The sequence below is a fragment of the Simochromis diagramma genome, unplaced genomic scaffold, assembly GCF_900408965.1.
Source record: "Simochromis diagramma unplaced genomic scaffold, fSimDia1.1 OVJJ01000557.1, whole genome shotgun sequence".
Taxonomy (NCBI): domain Eukaryota; kingdom Metazoa; phylum Chordata; class Actinopteri; order Cichliformes; family Cichlidae; genus Simochromis; species Simochromis diagramma.
The window spans coordinates 1,243,953-1,265,787 of record NW_024387156.1 but is presented as its reverse complement, the minus strand read 5'-3'; the positions used below and the strand labels follow the sequence as shown (position 1 = coordinate 1,265,787).

The 21,835-nt window shown below is 43.3% G+C and overlaps 1 protein-coding gene and 1 long non-coding RNA gene across 2 annotated transcripts in view; one reads left to right on the top strand and one right to left on the bottom strand.

The window, feature by feature from the left end:
* The window catches only part of LOC120744111 (potassium voltage-gated channel subfamily A member 1), a 42,581-nt gene extending 21,539 nt beyond the window's left edge, over nt 1-21,042 (bottom strand). Inside the window, exon 1 of the mRNA XM_040048255.1 lies at nt 17,793-21,042. Coding sequence (XP_039904189.1) covers nt 18,550-20,253 — 1,704 coding nt within the window. The 5' untranslated portion in view covers nt 20,254-21,042 and the 3' untranslated portion in view covers nt 17,793-18,549. The remainder of the gene's footprint in view (nt 1-17,792) is intronic.
* Nucleotides 686-14,631, top strand: LOC120744148. The gene is made up of 3 exons (XR_005698305.1): nt 686-709; nt 7,439-7,443; nt 14,443-14,631. It is a non-coding gene; the product is annotated as an uncharacterized LOC120744148 (long non-coding RNA).
* Nucleotides 21,043-21,835: the final 793 nt, after the last annotated feature.

Sequence of the window (21,835 nt, the reverse complement as noted above, 5' to 3'; positions counted from 1 at the left end):
GCGGTGACTCCCAAGCTAGGCGAGTGGCTCCAGCAGATCCCGGGAATAACATCGGAGATCTCTGTCCAGAAGAGCGCAGTCCTCAGAACAGCTAAGATACTGCGCAGGACCCTCAAGCTCCCAGGCCTCTGGTAGAGGACCCGAGCTTGAAGGATAAACCACCCGCAGGGGCGTGCTGGGTGAAAAAGAAATATATATATATATATATATATATATATATATATATATATATATATATATATATATATTAGGGGTGCAACGATACACAAAATTCACGGTTCGGTTCGGTTCGATACTTTGGTGTCACGGTTCGATATTTTTTCGATACAAAAAAAATGTTCATGCCTTTTTAATTTGTCATTTATTAAAATTATAAATATATATTTTAACTCAAAAGTACAGTTTTTAAATTTAACCCTAACCCTTGTGTGTGTTTTTTTATTTTGACAGCGAATGCGCACCTGCGGACCACTTATGTGCAGCCCTGGTTATTTAGCTCGTCATATTGCAGCCACAGAAATTATTTTGTCCATGAAACCATAAAGCTGCACTTTCTTTTTGCCTTATAGTCTGATTTGTCATAACTTCTCCGTTTTGTGGTAAGCTTTTCTTTGGCTGTCACTTCTTCACCCTGACCTGTCTTATTTGGCTCAGCAGAACTAAAATATATATCTGTCTGTGAAGGTTCTCAGTCATCCAGGTCATTGTAGTCAAATATATATCCTGCTGCTTTTACACACGCACTCACATAAGCTCAGCGATTCTCTGCGCGATCAACCTCTCACATGTTTAAGCTTGCTGCGGGAGATTTCACTTGTCATGTTTGCATAGTAAGCTAACGATTAATAAGACGATGTCAGAGGAATTGGTGCGCAAATTATCATCACTCACAGATCAGTGCTGTCGCTCTCTATACACAGTTCGCACGATTGCAAAGGGAAAGCAAAAAAACAAGCGCAAATTCAAACGCGATTTCAATATGTCACATATTGACAGTGGCTCACCGATGCCAATGACATAATTACCCAGCTACATTTCTGAGAGAATGCAAAAGCCTTGACATATATTTTTCCTTCCTACAATAGCCCGACGGGCAGGGCAGAGATAGATTTTGGTAGCCCGACTGAAAAAAATCGCTAGCCCCAGGATGTCGGGCTAGCGATATTGCGAGCCCTGTATCTTATTGAGGAATCACTCATCTTTGGAAAAGAGTTTATTACAGAGAAATGTCTCTTTCCAAAATAAAAGCTATACTATCCGCTTCTTCTGGGCTATATTCTCAGCAGCATAAGGAGAGTCATGTGCTAACAGCTGTCTAAATGACTCGGCTAAAGTTAGTAGCATGCTTGTTGTTTTTGTCTTTGCACTAGGATGATGTCTGCGTAAATGTGCAGTCATATTCGTTGTGTTCCCACTAGTGCTTTCAGGTTGATCTCGTTGAAATGACCTTAACACCACAACACGGCAAATCTCCGTTAACGAGCTACCGCCGATCGCCCCGTGCATGGGGCTAGACGGCCAACACGTTAACGAGCTAACTGCGCTAACACACTAGTTCCCACCCATGTAATTGAGCATTGCATGGCACATCCAACATACAGTTTTACTTTAGTCCATGACTCGCTTACCTTCAGGGTCATACGTCACATGAAAACCAAAATAATTCCAAACGCCAGATCTGAATGAGGGTGGGGGAGGTGCCCTGCGCTCTTCCTTCTGACTATGCTGTCTGTGTTGAGCGCTCAGTGGATCTGCGCTCGACAGTGCAGCCTAGGCGGAGTAGTCGAACGCAGATTCACTGAGCGCTCAACACAGACAGCATCGTCAGAAGGAAAGTTGATAAAATAAATTACAAATGTTGTATTGTTCGATACATATGCGTACCGAACCGAAAGCACTGTATCGAACGGTTCAATATCGATACGAATATCGTTGCACCCCTAATATATATATATATATTTATATATATATATATGGTTGATCTATATATAGATCAGAAAAGAGAACCTAAGCAACTATTAAAAGGCACAAAACAGTTGTCACAAAGAGATAAAGACTGACCACATCAATTCACAAACATGAGGCACAAAGTATCACAAAGCAGCATATAAATGAAGTGCCAAAGGGTTACAAAGGCACGACAAAATACCACAAGTAGAAATTTTCCAAATTGTAATTTCTTGGTCTACAGAGAAAAACGTAACAGTGTTATATGATAAAACCCAAAATAGCTCCAGTATTTCAACCCTCGCTAAATGAAATAAGAGAAAAACAGCCGAGGGTTAAAAGTTAAGCAGCTCGAAACAGCATCATGAAGGCATCTGACATTTTGTAAATGTAGGTGTTGTGCGCTTATGTAACTGCATTAGACACATCACTAGCCTCTGCTTCCAAAGACAGCATTGCCACTGGGAAAATAAGGTAGGCCTTTATGAAACCGTGGCTTCTGTAGGTTGGATATCTGATTGGCTGTGAGCACCATCCTCATCATCACTTTGAGCAGCAGTGTAGGTGCCACAGAGCCCTGTGGCAGACAGTTATGGCGCTGCACTCAGAGCAGATGATGCAGAAGTGATGGCAGAAGCCGCTCATCTGGAAACGTTGCATTAAGTCAGTCTGGTTAGATAACGCTGGACTGATGCCTCTTTGTTTGCTTGTTTTCTGCATATTTGATCTTTCTCTCCCAGCTTGCAGAGGAACAACTGTCAAACTGCTGAAACGAATCACAAACCAAAAATAATCTGCAGTTAAAAGGTTTGGATGGATTTTTTACACCTGTCACTTTGACCCTCTGTGATATTTGATGGCTCGTTTTATCACCGATGGTGTCCACATTTGTTGCACCTGAGCATTTAGACTATTAGGTTTTATATTTACATTTTCACCTTTGTCCATTTTATTTATAAAGCTATGTTTTAAAATTGCTTAATTGCCTTCAAATATAAACTACATGTATGACTACATTATGTAGGATCTGGCAAATGTCAAAAGGATGGCAGGTGCATCGAGGCAGGATACGTTTATGTTCTGGATGCAAAGCCAATATAAGACATGCAAACAGAATGAGCCCAAAATCTAAACTTTTGCTTTAAGAATCAACTTCATAAATGTGCTGAAACATGAAGTAAGAATAACTGCACAGCTGAAACATAGTTTCATGCTGCAGAAGCCTTAAAACAAATTATTCTATTTGCAGAAAACGATTGAAAATCATAACTAATGACATCATAACATTTGAGAATATCTGCCATCAATAAAGGAAACAGTAGAGGAACAAAAACACAAAGAGAAAGATTATAAAAAGTTTTCATACTGTGCTCAAACAGTTTGGTTAATGGAAAGTTAATTAAGACCAAAAATAAGTTTGGTATATGCACCATTACAAATCTGAGTCAGATGTGAACTTCATGCTTTCTCTCACCAGAAAGGTTTTTGGCTTCAAAGGTTTCCTACTTATTATTTTTACAGCTCGATAAAGACAATCCTGGTTTCTCTTCTCTGCTCTAACCTGTTCTGAGCAGACACCTATCCCACCTGCTGCCATGAGCCTGAAAGTTTACCCAGAATGCACTTTGGTTTCTGCTCCTCTATGACAGTTTATTCAGATTCTGATCAATCCATCGCACTGATGCTCACTGTCACTCAGAGAACTAAAACCAGATTTTTTTCCTTTGGTCTGTGATGCCTGCAGTGGGTGTAAAACTGATCCTGTTGCAGTTTATATCAGAGCTTAAATCAATTTGTCAGCCCTGAAAGTTTCATATGGAGCTCTGCTCTGCTGCACTTATGAAGTAATGAGAGATCGAAAGACTGGAAAACAGCGTGCTGTTTGTGGGCCAAAAGCCTTCACGGCCTCATTAAATATACTGAAAATATGCATGAGCTGATGTGAGTAGGCCAGAGAACTTCTCTTTGATACTCTATTAGGTTCTCATCCCTCCAGCTGAGACTGGTTGACAGCATGCAGTTGTTATAAATAAAAGACATAAATGGCATCTTTGTCCTCCTGTCCCATCAACAGGTTACAGCAGGAACCTTTAAGTGCAGCCGGCCTCACAGAGACTGACTCTGTTCAACAGATCAAACTTCCCCTCCGAAAGTTCTGCTTCCACGTCCCTCTGAGTACCACTGGAAACCTGTTTATTTGCATTTCATATGTTAATTACTCTCAGAGACTGTTTGTCAGGGAGGTGACGCTATCGTGATTGTGAAGTGAAATTACGAGGCAACCCCCCCCCCCCCCCCGGCTTGTCTGATGATCAGAGTTTATCCAGGAAGGTGCTGGCACGCAAGGCGGAGACACCGAGAGGGATTAATTAGCATTCTCAGCAGAGTTTACATATATTTGATTAATTTGAGCCCTCACAATGCTTTCCATTTTAAAGTTAACTGCTCTTCTCCAGGGCTAAACAATTAGGTTGCATAAGCTCATCTGAGTCTTACATTTCCATGTCACAGACCTCGAGCCAGCTGAGCAGCTCAGCTGAAAACCTTTAATTATCACACGCCAATGAGGCAATCATTTTCTATTTACTCATGAACTCTCTGCTACGCTCACGGCTCCAGTTAATGACCCGGTACAGCCCAGGTTTAAAATAACCTGTGTCAACTCCACGCCGGCATCCGATCCATCTTTTTTACGTAATTGCAGGTGTGCATCCACTCTGCAGCAGTGCGGCGCTCTCAGATAATATGCTACTGGTTTAGTAATGCAAAGCCTATTAGGATCCAAGTGGAGACACACAAAGCAGGAGGCAGACATGATGAACAAAAGGTGAGCTTTACTTCTGAGGTGCGAAGATGCCAACACAAACTCAAGAAACGACCAAAGACGGCAAACGCAAAACCGCAAGCAGGCCGACAACCAACAAAGACCCAGGTAAATGCAATGAGGGAGGGGTGGCCAATCACAGATCTGGGCAGTCCTCATCGAGGCCTTCCCCAAACCGCAGCTCATTTCTTGATTAAGCCATTCGCCTTTATCTACTAAAAATGCTACCAAACCTAAAATGAGGATGTGGGCCCAGCTATTGAATAGCATATGAATGCCAACCTTTTTTCAGTGTGCAGCATAATCATAAAGACTTCAGTCCCTCACAGCAGTGACTGCTGCAGGACTCGTCAGTGATCACTGAGGGAGTCCACAATAAACCAAACACGTCATCATCTCTGAAACATTTGTTTCCTAAACTGAACTGAACTGTGAGCCGGAGACTCTCGTGCATGAGCGTAGCTCCAGAAGGACATCTGGGTCCAGATTATTTGGATTAGTTCTTATCTTGAGATCATCCTGATGATTGCTTCACACTCAGCAATGATGCTCAAGAGGCAGTGAGTCAGGAGAGTGAGAATAAACACGTCTACAAATGTAATCAATGAGGGAGCAGTGCCACCGCTGTACTGCTCCCACCGCTTCACGGCTCACCTGTGCGCTGACACTCCACAACTGCTCCTCAAGCACTTTGAATGATTTAATGTCTTCAGCTTCAAAAAATGTTACTGCTTTAATAAAATTACTTTAGTAGTTCACATTAAAGTGACACTACAGCGTCTTTAAGTGCGTCAACTTCTATATTTTGTCATATCCACTCAACTTTAACAGCTTTCAGTTTCATTTGAAGCTGACAGGATTCACCTTCAGCTATCACTCCAGCTCTGACTGACAGCTCAGCCTCAGCTGGCATGTTGATGATGTTCAGTGTGTTAACTCATTTCAAAGCTTCATCTTTAGCTTGTCTTAAACGTCTGTGAGGACTTCAAATATACCACAGCTCACTGTTCAGCTCTAACACAAAGCATTAACCTCAGCTGCAGCAACTGTTTATCATCGAACTGGGCTCCTGGTCATACCTGAGATGCTGCAGAGCTTTTGTTCTTGTTTAACGTTTACATAACATTAAGATAACTTTCAGCCAGAAACACGCATATTTGCTCATCAATCTGAGTCACAGGTGACTGAGTAGCTTCATTGGCAGGTGAATTTAAAGTCTGCCCGTGGACACCTGTGCTCCTCTGCCTACGACTGCTCTTCCATACAGGAGCTTGGTTCTTATGCAACGAGAGGCTTATTAAATCCTCCACACAGCACAGAGATTACTGTCAGCAGAAGAAGTAATGGACAAAGCAGCTGAAATGTGAGGAAGAGAGCAGATTTCTGCACTCAGCTGAACTGTATTAAAAAAAAAACACACATTTCTGCCCCTCAAAGATGGATTCATCAGTGATGCAGTTTTTTAATCACACCATGAGTCCGTCCAATCAGGAATCATACAGCACGACATGATTCAGACTAAAGTAAACAGTACGTAATCTTGGTGCAACGTGGAAATTTTTCATGATATGTGGTGACCAGTTTGCGTCCCCATCACATGTTCAGACTGTGCTGGGGTCACAAATGTGAACAGGTGGACAACAACTCATCTACCCTGGGAAGTTGACGGGGAAAAGTGGATTCTCGTGATTCTTATCAATGCAGGAAGCATTTTTTTTCACTCCCTGACTAATCAGTCACACTAATCTTTAGAAATGGCACTCACTTAAATTCAAACAGACTCCCTCAGAGTCAGTCAGAAGCCATGCAGAGTTTCCCCCTTCTATTGATGTTTTCAGTCACACAGCCTCCAGGTGTTGGTTCTGTTTAATATTTTTCCTTCATAACTTACATACAGCCAATATCCAAATGAAAGTTTCAGGGCTGAAAAACACATTTAAGCTCTGTTAAAAACTGAAACTCAATTAGTTTGACTCCCACTGCAAGCTGTGACGGATTTGTCTGAATGACTACAGATCTCCTCTCTCATTTTCTGTGCATTTTAGAGAGCGTTTGAGCGGTCACTGGCAAATTGTAAACTACAGAGTGAACAAAGTGTTACAGTGAGTGAAGTAGTTTGTTTTCTCAGTCTGTTCTGCAAGGTCTTCACCTATAGCTCTTACAGGTGTTCTGATTTAAAGGAAGCTTCCTGTCCCCACACAGGAGTTAAAGGTCAAACCTGAATGAAGATCCAAAGGCTCTGAAAACACAGAGGCCATAGAAATGACTCTTTTCCTCCAGAGTCATCGCCTTCACTCGAAGGATGAGCTCAACCCCATCTTTGCTCTCTCAGTGCTCTCACACTTTTTTCAGGCAGTGGCCGAGGTTGCAGCTGAGCACTGAGTGTGTGTGTGTGTTTGTGTGTGTGTGTTTGTGTGTGTGTGTGTGTGTGTGTGTGTGTGTGTGTGTTTGTGTGTGTGTGAAATATATTTATATGAGCGTACATGTTATGTAACTTCCTCATTGCATTGTCTCTCCTGCTCCCAGCGTTTTCCTGGCCTGTGCACAGCAGAGCAGAGGGGATCAGAGTCTTGTTGGGGGGCTGCAGAGCTCATCTAATCACCTCAGCCGATTCAGAGCAGGCTCCGCAGCCTTCCTGCCTTTTGCTGTTAGTTTTAGTGCCAAAAGCTTCAGTAATGTGTCCACAGCTGAGCCTCATGGTCACATATTTGCTTCTGATGGTCGTGTTGTAATTGTGCTAATCACAGAGCGCTGTAATTAGCTGTGCTGCTACAGCCCCTCTAATACTTCCTGTGTTGCTTTTCTGTCATGCAAAGTCTTAGACGCCCACGGATTTCGTACATTTATTAAAAATAGAAACAGGATAATGTAAATACTGCACACAGTATGTGTGTTATCTGAATTTGTGGGACAGTGGCTCAGATTAGTCAGGGGTGTCTTTTTAGCATCTCTCGGCTCTCAGTGAAATGAGATGTCAGTCAATCTGACAGCTGCGGATGGGTATTTTTGCCGGCATGCAAAGTTTTTTTAATCTCCTCCAAGTTTTTGAGGGCACAGCTTAAACTTCAGGCTCAAATCCTGGGAAAATGTTCAAGGTCAGACAAAAGATGGAAGAAAAAAAGAGTGCAGTGACGGCTGCTTCCTCACATCCAGACATCTGAATCCACGTGTCTAATTTTCTGTGCCAACAAAATCCTTCAAGAAGAATATCTGTTCATAGTAAATAAGGCTGGAGTACATGTGTTATATAAGACACTTTCCATCCGATTTTCAATTGTCCACCCAATATGATCACATAAAAATATAAATAAAAAGTCACGATGGACAAACACAGATACCGCTCTCCATGCTTTTATTCCTGGACATTATTACAGCAGCTTTGCATATTCAGTGTTCATAAAAATCCTTCTCTCACACTGTCCGAAACAAGCTGCTATAACTCCTCTTCCTTGACTTTCTTCTTATTGGCTGCACTTGTAAACAGGTTTGGACTGCAGGTGGGTGGGGCTTCTGTGCCTGAGATGATCATGATATGGATAACCTGTCTCTGTGACATAATTCAGAGCAAAGAGTAGAAAAGGCTGTGCGAAACTGAGTATTCAGAGCGCTCTGCAGCATGAACTTTTGTTCACAGGTTTTACTATCTCTGCACTGAGCTCATTATTGGAGGCTGAATATATGACAGGAAGTAAGGAGAAGCAGGATAGGTCCCACATAATCTCAGGAGAGAGCTCACCTGACCTCTGAGGTCAGTGAGCTCTGTCCTGGTGATGATGGTCAGGTCACAAAGGAGCAGGATGCAGAAAGGATTTACCATAAGGTTCCCATATGGTTTCTTTCACAATTAAAGCATTAAAGCATAATTTCAAAATCAAATCAACAGGACAAGCTCGAAATGACTGGAAAACATCCATAAAATAAACAAATGTGAAAATGGGAATGCTCATTATGGTTAATTATGGTGATTCACTACAGTATCTACTGTTCTCATGACTAGAAAAACATTTTTTATCTGCTAGATTTGCCCAGAATAAATCTGTTAATGCTTCTCTCACTTATAGTAATGGATTTGGTTCAGTAATGCCTAACATCGAGGACTTCACAGCAAAAAGCGCAGATTACCTTTCATTGAAACTATCCAGCAGGAAACTGAAGCCCGTATCAGACTTTCAGGGATGTTTTCATGGATCTGTGGATGACACTAAGCCCCCTCCTCGACACTGTTTATTCAGCTGCCAGCAGCAGACGGCTTCCCCTAATTGGGAGATCGGCCGCCAGTTCACCAGATTACAGGACGACGGCGGTGCTGCCAGAGTTTATGACGCTTGGACGGTGTCCCGGTGCTCCGGTTATATCTGGCTAATTGATGCGTCCAGCAGAGCAGTTTAGCCCAATAACAGCAAACAGCACAGGAAAGATGGGAATGTAGATCATTAGTTTGTGACCACCTGAGAATCAGTAGATTGAGATTTTGTCCATTTTAACTGTGTTTTACTTCCTTTAAATATATTTTTATGTCTGTCAAGTCTGGTCCCTTTAAATAGTGTCAATTTTGTCTTTCTCTATGAAAAACAATTTAATATTGTTTATTCACACCTTTATTTAAATATCAGTGGATGTAGAAGTATTAGGCTGACCTTTGTTGAAATCATTGATGAATTGATGATGGATATTGATATTGATATTAAAGTGGAGTTTGGCATCTATTTCTCTTTTATTCCATTTTCATAAAAGGTTTTTCTGTGACATATAAACTGAGTTTCAACAACAGCTTTAAGGTCATCAGGCCCACCCCAACTCAGAACAATCAGATAAACCAGAACTGGATCTCACCCGGGCCAGCGTTCATAACTCAGGTCCAGATCTGGCCCACAAGTTGGGGAGCGATACTACTTGGGCTGCCTCTGAATAGAATGTATTCATGTAAACCAACTGAAAAAACAGAAGTGGGCCTAATCCTAATTTACTGGGAGCCTGTGCCAATTCGCACATCTATCTCCGTCACACACTGTTTAAACTGATGACACTTGTTGGTTCACTCCTGTTTGCAGTGAAGGATGTCATCAGTGCCACATCAGTGTGAGAAGCTGACCCACGTCTGCATGAGGTCTCAGCCTTTAAAGCAGAGACAGAGAGAGATTTTCAAAGTGTTCAGGCAAATATGTATATTTCATGCTGGCTGATGAAAGTTACATCATACCACTGAAAGCTTCAGAACAGGTACTAAAAACATTATCTGAAGAGCTTTGAGTACTTTCTACTTTTCTACTATTTACAGTCAAATTAGTGTCTCAAAGCATATTACACCAATCTGACAAATCCTGTTATTCTGTCTTTGAACAAAGTGAGACATAAAGATGTGTTAGTTTCAGAAAATACCGTCCAACTTCTATAAAAGCATGAAACGTTCAATATCCAGCAGCTCTAAAGCAGTATAGTATTGAAGGTGTTTATTAGCCTAGAGCCAAATTATTAAAAGACGTCTGATCTACAGTGCTGTCAGGCTTTGGAGAAAGAGAGAGGACCCAGATGGAGGAAAACTAGACCAGTAAAGCTCATTATGAGTAAAATGTTAACACACTGTGCTGCACAAAACCTTCATCACCATCACCAACGATTACCAAAACACCCAAAATATGAAGACTACTGTGACAGCTCCAGGACACGTTTGCCTCAGCTTAGCACGTCTTAATGTTAGCACAATATTCAAACATTAAGACTTTAAACGGTGGAGTCCAGAAAATAGTGGGCGACAGCAAGGTGTTTACAGCCATCTTTTATATACAGTCTGTGATTTCATGCCATATTTTGTTGATGGACATCTGGCTTGGCTGACATTTATATTTCCTTGAGCTACAGAAATGTTCATGTCTATTATTGATTATAAACATACTTTAAAAAGATCAAATAAACAAACAATTAACCTCTAGAAGAAGTGTTCAAAGATATTTAGCCATCATTCAGAGCCTTTCTTTAACAAGCAGCCAGGAGTGCACAGAGGAGATGGTGATGAAGGCTGTAATTACCCAGTGAAATCAGATGAAAGTAATAAAGGATGCAGGCTAGCATGTGCATTGGCTTCTGGTCGACTGCGTCCAGATGCTGCACTGTTGGCGGCATGTCGGTGTAGGTGAGGCCATGTGGATCTGCAGGACAGATTTTTGTCCTGCAGCTTTCTGGTTGGTGAAAGGTTCGCACAGCAGAAATTATGCTAAACGACCGTTTTCTCTATGAAAAAATCAACTATCATCATGGCTACAGAGGCCTCAAACGATGGCGAGTGGAGAGAAAAATGGATAAACAGAAAAGTTACATAATCTAACTGGATTCAGGCAGCGAGGGGACCTGGATCGTTCACAAAGGTCAGCAGAAGAGCCCCTGAAATGATTAAAGGCAGGAGGGGCAGCTGATGGATGATGAGGTTTGGAAAGTTGAGCCAAGATGATTAGGTAGAAAAAAATGTTTGCATATCTCCTTGATCTCCTTGATTCTTTTATCCTCTGGATAAATATTCTTTATCCTGTTATTGAATCAGAGCCTGAAAAAGAAGGTCACTGAGTCACAGCATCCATTTACGCTATGAAAACAAGTTGACTGTATAATCAATCAATCAATCAATTAATCAATCAATCAATTCATCATTTAAGGCCGACATGTTCTGCTTCTCTTCATTTCCTGTATCTCCTGCAGTAAGCAGGAAAGCACAGGAGCCCCACCAACCTGCTTTTCTGTTTACTGTCACCATCATCTGTACCATAACACACACTGAGCATGTGTGAAAAGGGCTTCCTGCTCCTACCCTTCACAATAAAAGTCCTCAGTATGTATACAACATGTAGGTTTGCAGAAGTGAAGAAGGTTTTTGCTGATAAGCAGATGAGTAAAATGAGTTACAGAAGGATGGTGAAGCAGTTTACTGCAGAGCCAAGTTTAACTTTAGTTTTACCAGCTATGAAATACAGGATTCAATATTTTCTTATAGGAATTGTATTTTCCAGATAAAATCATATTTTTTTAAGTTCTTGGAAGCTAATTTCTAATAGCCCAAAAATGATCAAAGAACTTCAGTATCAGATATTGATATTAATTATTCAAAGCTGCTGTGGAGTCAAAAACACACAGCTGGAAATAATCAGAATAATTCAGCTTTACATTCAGTGTAAAGTAAGTAAGTAGGTAAAGTTTATTTATTAAGCGCTTTTCATAGACAGGTAGTCACAAAGCGCTGTACACAAAGATTAAAATAAACAGTACGATAAATAGCAAAATGCACAATATACACAATATAAGAGGTTAAATGTAAATTAAAAATGTAAAAAGCGTTGGTCAACTGAAGGCTTGTTTAAACAGTAAAGTTTTTAACTACTTTTTAAAGGATTCCACAAAGTCAAACAAACGCAGTTGTAGAGGTAGACTGTTCCACAGCCTTGGTGCCACAGACTGAAAGGCTCTGTCCCCTTTCATCTTCAGCTGTGTTTGGCGAGTAACCAACAAACTCTGAGTCTGTGAGCGGAGACAACGAGCAGCAGTGTATTTTGTGAGAAGCTTGGATAAATAATCTGGGGCTTGGCCATGTACTGCTCTGTACGTTAAAACAATAATTTTAAAACAAATTCTAAAATCTACTGGGAGCCAATGTAAAGAACATAAAATAGGAGTAATGTGAGCACGCTTGCGAGTTAGTAGTCTGGCTGCTGCATTTTGTGTAGCTTGGAGGCGGGAAAGCGATGATTTATCCAAGCTGGTAAACAGGGAATTACAATAATCTAAACGCGATGACACAAATGCATGGACAATTTTTCCAGTTCAGCTAAGGAGACCATATGTCGCAGTTTAGAAATGGTCCTTAAATGAAAGAAACAGGAACGAGACAGAGATTTTACGTGTGAGTCAAGGCCCAGAGAAGAGTCAAATATTACTCCAAGATTTCGAATATTTGGCTTAGCAGAAGGACAGAGAGGGGCAAGAACCTGACTGATTTTAGAATATAGATCAGGAGGAGCTATGATCATGGTCTCTGTCTTGTTCATGTTTAAAACAAGGTAATTGTTAGAAAGCCAATCAGAAACCTGAGTTAAGCACTGGACTAGGGTGGACAGCCTATCCAGCTGATGAGGCTTAAAGGACATATATACAGCTGAATGTCATCAGCATAGAAAGGATAAGACAGATCACTAAAAGACTGAATAATGCCAGCTAAAGGAAACATATAAAAAGAAAATAATAATGGGCCCAAAACTGAACCCTGAGGAACCCCGCAGGTTAGGGCAGCAATGTTAGAGGAGAACCTGTCTGTCCTAACAGAAAAGGTCCTATCTGATAAGTAGGAAGAAAACCAGTCTAAGGCGGTGCCAGATATACCAGCCAGAACTTTCAGCCTGTTAAGTAGGAAAGGTCACTTTATTCACTCGCACTGTTAACAAGAAGAACATCGAAACACTAAATTTAAAGGCTAATTTTATCCAAAGCAAACAGACTTTCACAGTCCTTCATTCCCGCAGAAGGATGATCTCGGACAGCTCTAAGATCACAGTAACACCCCACACACCCCAGCTCCACAGTTTGATTTTGTCTCCTTCCTGTTTCTACATGACGACTGTCGAGTACAAAGCCGGCTCTGAAGAAATGGTTCCTATGTTTGCTGTGGACGACCCTCACTGCAAATCCATGACTGTGAGTCAAACGTTCTCACCCAACATCAGCAGCCAACATTAGGTATAAACGGTGACAGCGTTGTTTTAAGCAGTAAGTAAAGAAGGGTTTCTCCTCCAGCTGCTTATCAGGCTGTCTCTCACAGACAGACAGTTGTTATGATGTGCCAGTGATCATAAGGCCTCATAAATTGGAAGTTATTACAAAGGAAATGGAGAAAGTGATAATGCAGCCATTAATACTCATTTAGATGCTCATTGTGCAATGGTGGAGCTTGAATCTTAAAAAATGTACCTTTTTATTCTGATGTCAGAAGCAGAAAGTTCACTTCTGGATTCTCTCTATAAAATTGCCTCCTGAAAAGCTCGGGCAACTGATTGGTTAGCTGAACTGTCAGAACTGAAGTTTACCTTATATGGTCTCATATTGAATTCATAATATGTGGGGCTTAATATGCTTAAAATGAAATGCTATTTTCACATGTACAGCAACCAACCTGCAGTTCCTGAGTTCCTCAGTCCCCAATCCCATGTTAAAGCTTCACAGCCGAAATAAACATTATTACAGCCTGACACACAAATGGTTTTCTCTCTGTGGATAATTTCTCCCTTCATAACAACAGTTTTAAAATAAAATTGTATTAAAGCTTAAAGTTTGGGTTATTAGGGGCTTGGCCTCTTTGACTGACAGTTAGATGGTGATGTCGGTGGCATGAACTGCTAGCTGTCTTTAACTGGACCTCTGGACCGTGTTTGTGCTGTTGGAGCCTTTTGGAGCATTTTTAATGACATCATGTGACCAATAACATGGCTGCTGTGTGGTTTCTGTAAGTTCCAGTTTTGGTTCACATTGAAGTTCTACCTTAAAGTCGTGAACTCTGGGTAGTGACTGATAGAATGAAACCAACCTGGGTTACGTCAGATTCACATGTACTTGTCTGTAAGAAAGACTTGACTAAACACGTAGGAGCTTCTTCTTTCTGGAACTCTGCTTCTTCAGCGTGTGGATCAAATAAGCAGACAACGCGCTTTCACTCCCAAAGCGTAACATTTTATGCTAGGTGACAAATTGTCTGTATATTACACTTTCAGCCACCCAACAGGTCCCTATATTACAAGTTCAGAAAAATGAGGAAACACGAGAACCGTTTGGAATGAATCTACACATGTACTTTTATTTTACTTAAATCACTTTGGAAAACACTATCTAACATGATTAAGGTGGTGGTTAACAGTTATGGTTAAGGTTAGCGATAATGTTAGGGTGAGGGCTGGAATACAGGGCTGGAACATGTGTTATCGCAGGAGCATCATTCTGTTTGCACAATCCAGCACGTAGCATAAGAACACAAACCATCACCTTTCGCGTTCCCATGGAACGCCTCGGGGCGTGACAAATCATCAGTATATTCCGCGTCGGGAGTGAGAATGGGCTGGAGCAGACTGTGAAATTGAACTCGAATGTTCAGTGGTCAGCTACAGAAATGAGGAGCTTTGGATTTAAACTGCTCTCGATATTTGAGGTAACAGACGCAACTACTAATAGAAGGCAAGATATTGCTGACTAAACTAAAGGCTGTGTGGGAAATGTAATAGAGTATTATGTAAGCATCCATCAGCCACAAACTGATGCATGAACAGCCAGTAGTTCTTTCAGTTGAATGTGCTTTAGGACATCTACACGGATCTCGTAGTGTTGCTTCTTTGTGCTGGAAGCAGCTGAGGTGGTTCAGACGTTATGAAGAGCCTTTCTGTGCTCTCCCAGCTGGGAGGAGACCCCGGGGTAGACCCAAAACTCTCAGGAGAGATTATATTTAACTCCTCTGGTCTGAGAACACCTCGGGATCCCAAAGGAGAAACTGGAAGGTGTTGCTGGGGAATGCAACATCTGAAATATCCTGTTTAGCCTGCTGCTGCTACCCGACTTCAGACAAGCTGAATACAACTGACCGATTCAGACGATATTCTCCTTCAAACTAAACGATGTGGTGGTTTCCTTGTGTGCTGTTTTTGTTTGCTGGACAGGATCAGGCCAAAGGAGGAAGCTGCTTTATAATTAGGGATGCAGATTTTGTGATGTGCAGTCTCTCCTAATTTTGATAAAAACCTCTATAAATATCTAAAGTGGACTTGTTTGGTGCATTAAGATGCCCCCATCGAACCTCCAGCGCTCCCCGGTCTCCCAGGACAAATGTGCAGGAAGCTCCCAGCTGCTTCAGAGATAACACCCAAAGTGACAGCTGACGGCTTCTCGCCTGCAGACTCCATCTGTGCACTGCCACTTTTACCCAAACTAAAAATAAAAGATAACAAATCCCCACCTTCCACTGAGGGAGGTGGGAGCTTGAGTCCAACTGAACGACAGGAAGGCAGAGCATGAATGAAACAAGTGAAAGTGCTTTCCGTTTAATGTTTGCCTTCATCTTTAAATATTCAATATTAATATTCATCTTTAAATACCGGTCTTAGTACATGAAGACAGTGATGTGTCTTTTCATCATTTGGAAGCTGTAAGTCTGACAAACTGTTGGAGTCATTTTAATTTTAAATCTACCTGGACACTGACTCAACAGTTAAGTTGTCCAAAAAAGTCATGATTTTAGTTACCGTGTTCAGTCTGCCCCATATCTGCACAAAGACATCCCTCCTCTGTGGTAACTCTCACACTAATCTGCTCTGAAACAGCTCCAACTTGTCCCTCCAGCAGGTCAAAGGCAGCGTTTTGTTTTCCCAGCATAAGTCTTCTGTTTTTAACACATCAGAGGTTACATGTCACAGGCTTTGTGCTCCATAGCCTGAGACCTAACGAAGCCTGCGAGGTGAGGATTAGCGACTTCAGTCACCAGTGGGTTAGTTAGAGTTCGCAGCCCTCCAGGAGATATTGTGAAAGTGATTCATCAAACAGATGTCCAGACTTTAAGGTTAATTAGAAGATGTGTGATTGTTAAAGACACTGCCACTTTAAAGCTTGCTGGATTTAGAAATATTGGAGAAAAGCCACCAGTTTACAATCACAGTGCTGAAAATACTCGAGTCATACAAGCATACATGGTGAAAGGTTTCAGCTTCGACGTTATGGATGGTCGTCACGTCACTTCTCCTCCATATTTGCAGCTTAGTTTGTAATGCTGTGATAACAGTATGGGTACAGAGACGGCTCTGATACTGAGCTAAGCTCTGAAGGCACCAAGCCACATGTAACCTGTGTGAAAGCTGCAATCATTTTAGTAATGTTTCCAGACTCTTAGCTTTAGCATGATGATGAAGACTTCCATGTTCACTGCAGAATATTATTAGCTGTATTTTTAGCTGAGTATGCTGGGGAAAAAACATGCTGGGATTCAAAAAATATTTGGAGTAATGATGTAATTATCATGTTTGCCTGAATAATCAATCATTTTCTTAGGACACTTGAAATAATTTAGCTGTGTTATGAAACATGATCCTAAATTCAGACTCATTCTTGGACAGATGTTAAATAGAGACACTCCTGTAGGAACAGGTCAGAAGGGGGATTCCTCCCAAAAAGTATGAAATGAAATGAAATAACACAGCGAGTATCCTGGTGATGATGACACTATGTGTGGTTAGTATGCTGATTGGTTGAAACGTGCGCATGGATGAGAGAGGACTTGAAAAGAAAATTCACCACAAATACGAAAAATAATGAAAGATCCAAAAAAAAAGCTCAGACAGGCTGATTAATTTCTTTTCACGCCATCATAAAGAAATTCTTTCTCTACTTTCACTTCTGTTTTCTCTGTGGGTGGAGCTAAACAACATAACCAACAACAAATTACTGCCCCCTGTTGACAGTACAGCACAACAACATGTAGACATTGGTCTGCAGAGCTCTTCATAGGATCAGCAGGGCCACACTTGCCCTGTCTCAAAAGTATTTGTGTAATTTCTCTTGCTGCCTGAAGGTGGCAACAAAAAGCTCTAATCCTGTTTCTGACACATATCTCTTCCTGTTAAAACGGAGATTTTCCCCCCACTGTTGTCAAGTGCAGTATAGTATATAATCTAAAGTGTCACTCAGGTGACTATGACTTTGTTGACTATATTAAAGACTATATTCATATTGCATCCGACTTATGCTCGGATGTAATATGAATATAACCAAAATTCGTGCATATTTAAATAATATAGAGTAGAAGTTTGTATGCTTTGTTTTTAATAGACAAAAATAAAATTTAAATTTAAGATATAATTGAATTTTGTAACTTGAAATTTGGCATCAATCGGACTCCATACAGAGGAGCGTGGTGCTGAAAGGACAGCTCCCGGCGACATGACTGTGCCTCACGTGCACACTACTGAGCATGTCATTACATAAAAACTCTTAAAATGTGCTCACATGTTCTCACCTGGTATCGCTGATGCTCGATCTCTCCAGACGGTTTCTGCTCTGTCCTCTTTTCTTGGCTGTTGTTCCCTCAGTTTAAAAAAAAAATCCCAAATGTTCTTTATTTAAAAGTTCAAGGCTGAGGTCCCCCCCCCCAAACCCTCTCTGATTTAAACAGAACCTGAGTGAAGGAAAACAGGTGTCTGCATCTCAAAAATATACTTTTGTTTTTCTACAATAAGAGCAGCCTGTGGGGAATATTTACACGTCTGCTGCCAGTATAAACATCACAGTTGGGAAATTATTATTATTATTATTATTATTATTATTATTATTTGTTGTTGTTGTTGCACTACTGAATGTGGTCTGCGTCCTGCATTATATACACAGTCTGGTTGGTCCCGGTAATCCTCTCACTGTGTCAAGTAATTATTCCGAGTCGTGCTTGTCCCTGATTATCTGCAGCATCTGATGTCCCACTTCCCTCTAATTCATCCATGAGTTAGATTTGATGCTCTGCAGGTGTCCCTGCTTTATTAAAGGGCCTCTGTGTTGCATCACATGCGCTGCAGCTCGTTCATAACTCCGCACTTTTAACTGTCGTGCTTACCAGATGATGGGGATTAAAGTGTGCTTTTTATAAACCAACCCTCTTAAAACTTTTCAGGATTGCAATGTGTTGATCCTCCAACTGCAATGTGCAAAGACTTAAGAGCCCATTAACGGGGTTTATTCTACACGACTGTATCTGCTTTAAGCCCAGGTGTGCTCTTGCACGGCTACAGGTCCGTCTCCCGCGTGTCCAGACAGAACGCGTAAAGGGATCTCTTGAAGTCCACGCTGCTGTTTGCTTTGATGTTCGTTTTCTCCACCGAAGCGCCCGCCTCGTTGTTCTCCACATCCTGAGACTTCACGGACGCTTTGCTGCCTTTGCGCTTAAGCTCGGGGCTCTCTCTGCCGCTGTTGGGCTCGTCCTTCAGGGAGGACTGATCCTGGTCCGTCTCCCGGTGGTAGAAGTAGTTGAAGTTGGACACGATGACGGGCACCGGCAGCGCGATGGTCAGCACTCCGGCGATGGCGCACAGAGAGCCCACGATCTTCCCCCCGACTGTCACCGGCCTCATGTCACCGTAACCCACAGTCGTCATGGTGACTACCGCCCACCAGAAGGCGTCGGGGATGCTGGAGAAGTGGGACTCCGGCTCGTCAGCTTCGGCGAAGTACACAGCGCTGGAGAAGAGGATGACCCCGATGAAGAGGAAGAAGATGAGCAGGCCAAGCTCGCGCATGCTGGCCTTCAGAGTCTGGCCCAGGATCTGCAGCCCTTTGGAGTGTCGGGACAGCTTGAAGATGCGGAAGACCCGGACCAAGCGGATGACCCTCAGGATGGCTAGAGACATGGCCTGCTGACCGTTCTGGTGCTCCTGGCCCTGCTGCTCCGCCAGCTCCGTGCCCACGGTGATGAAGTAAGGCATGATGGACATGATGTCGATGATGTTCATGATGGTCTTGGAGAACTCGGACTTGCTAGGGCACGCAAAAAAGCGCACGATGAGCTCGAAGGTGAACCAGATGACGCACGTGGTCTCGATAATGAAGAAGGGGTCGGTGAAGGTGAGCGACGGCCGGGGCGCCGTGCTGTTGTCCAGACGGCTGGTGACCGCCAGCTCCCTCTCATCCCTGAATTCCGGCAACGTTTCCAGGCAGAAGGTGATGATGGATATGGTGATGACGATCACGGACACGATGGCGATGCCCCGGGCCGGGCTGGAACTCTCCGGGTACTCGAAGATGAGCCAGACTTGCTTCTGGAACTCGTTCTGCGGCAGCGGCTTCTCCTCCTCTTTAATGAAGCCCTCATCCTCGCGGAACCGGTCCATGGCCTCCTCCCCCAGCTGGTAGAACCGGATCTCGTCCGCAAACACGTCTATGGACACGTTGACGGGTCTCCGGATCTTTCCTCCGGACTGATAAAAATACAGTATCCCGTCGAAGCTCGGCCGGTTCCGGTCGAAGAAGTACTCGTTCCGGAGCGGGTCGAAGTACTTGATCCTCTTAGCGGGGTCTCCCAATAAAGTGTCAGGGAACTGGTTGAGGGTACCCAGCTGGGTCTCGTACCTCAGACCCGCGATGTTGATGAGCACCCTCTCGTTGCTCTCCGTATCCATGTCCATGTCCAGCATGTCCTCGTCGAACAGGTGGGGACTGTGGTCCGCGCGTAAAAGCGCATCCATGGCGTTCTCGCTGCAGCTCAGAGTGTTGTTCATGTCATTGATCTTCCAGGGGCTGTGCGGCGGCTGCGGGCCGCCCCGGGTGTTCAGCTCCTTGCTGTAGTCCTCTCCCCGCCCGCCTTGAACGAAGCCCGGCTGAGGGACATCCAGCGCGTTCCGGCAGCTCTCCTCGGCAATGTTGCCTCCACCTCCTCCTCCTCCACCGCTCCCTTTTGCGCCGCCGTTCTCAAAGCTCACCAAGGCTATCTCCATCCCGCAGCCATCCACAGTTACAGCGAGCAGAGCAGGAGAGACTTGTTGATCCTGAGCGCGAACATCCTCCAGGAAACTCACAGAGAGGAGCAGCGGGGGAGACGCAGCTCCTGCAGCTCCTACTCAAGGGACCGCATCTGTGGAGGGTCTTCTGTTCTTCAGGCTCCGAGCCGCCGCACGTCTGCGCCAAACGGACGGAAAAAGCGCACAAAAGGAGAAGAAGACCCGGATGATACACACACACACAGAGAGAGAGAGAGAGAGAGAGAGAGAGAGAGAGAGAGAGAGAGAGAGAGAGGCAGCAGTGATCACTCCTGACGTCAAAAGTGTTGCTCGACCTGCTGCGCTCTCCTCTCTCTCTCTCTCTCTCTCACTCGGAGAGAGCCCCCGGTGGGGACAAAGCGCGCGCACTGACCATCTCATTTTTTAATATTCACTTTCATTTATTTGGATTTCTGCGCAGGGGACAGTCCGCGCGCACGTGCAAACAGCGACGGTTTAAAAATGTCACTGAAAACCTCAAAGATCAAAGTCTGATCCAACACAACATGACGGTCTGTGGCAAAAAGCCCACATGTCTCACCTGCGCGCTCCCACCCGGTACACACCTGTGAGCTTGTCAGGCAGTGTGAATGAAGAGGTCAAAGGTTACGAGCGCCACAGCTGCCCAAGGACAGAACAGAGTCAGTATTTCAGTGTTGGAGAAGAAGATACATGAAAACTTTTTATTTCCATGAAGTTTGTTTTGTCTTGATTTATAAACCTTTGCTCCTGTTTCCTGTCAGTCTGACCTCTCCCTGTCAGCCATCTGTGATCTCCTTGCATTGGTTCCTAATACAGAGACAGCCCAACTTGCTTGAACACTCAGCCTGAAGCCCACCTGTTTGCGGAGGACAGCGACCATGAAATTCCATCTGAAACCACACGCTGCTGTTCCTCTGCCGGCCACCAGAGGCACCAGTTGTGAGCCAGTCCTCACAAAGTCCTGTTAACATAAACATACTGACAGGCTCATGCAGAAGCTGTTTTGGTGTCTGTATATAACCCTTAACAAGAGTGAGGATTAGCATTGACTAACACTACCTCAGATGACCTCGCTGGTTTTTGTGGACACAAATCCATGCTTCAGTTTATTCTGAAAAACAGAATAAACTGAGATGCTGTGAGGTCATGTGGTGATTTCTTTCTGTCATTTTGTTTTTATTTTCACTCCTTACACAACATCAGACCTTCCTTTGTGTGTTTTGCTGCCACAGCAGCACACGTGTGCAAGCTTTCAGGTCTCCTTATTGCGCACACATCCATCTCCTTACAGTGTGAGCATAAAGGCTTGCTTTCCACATGATGGCATCCATGGACTCGCGGCTTTCATGCGTGCCTCTTTGTTTCCTTTATGCTCGTGTCCTCTGCTGCTCTGCTGCTGCTGGCTCGGCCCTGGGGCCACACTCTGCCTCACCCTGCTGGCTCTGAAGGAGATGGATACAGCTTTTCTTTAAAACACAAACTCATGTTTGTCTGCACATATAGAAACATCCCCATCAGTCCACCACTGCTGGTCAGCTGTTAGTTTATGGTTGAAGTG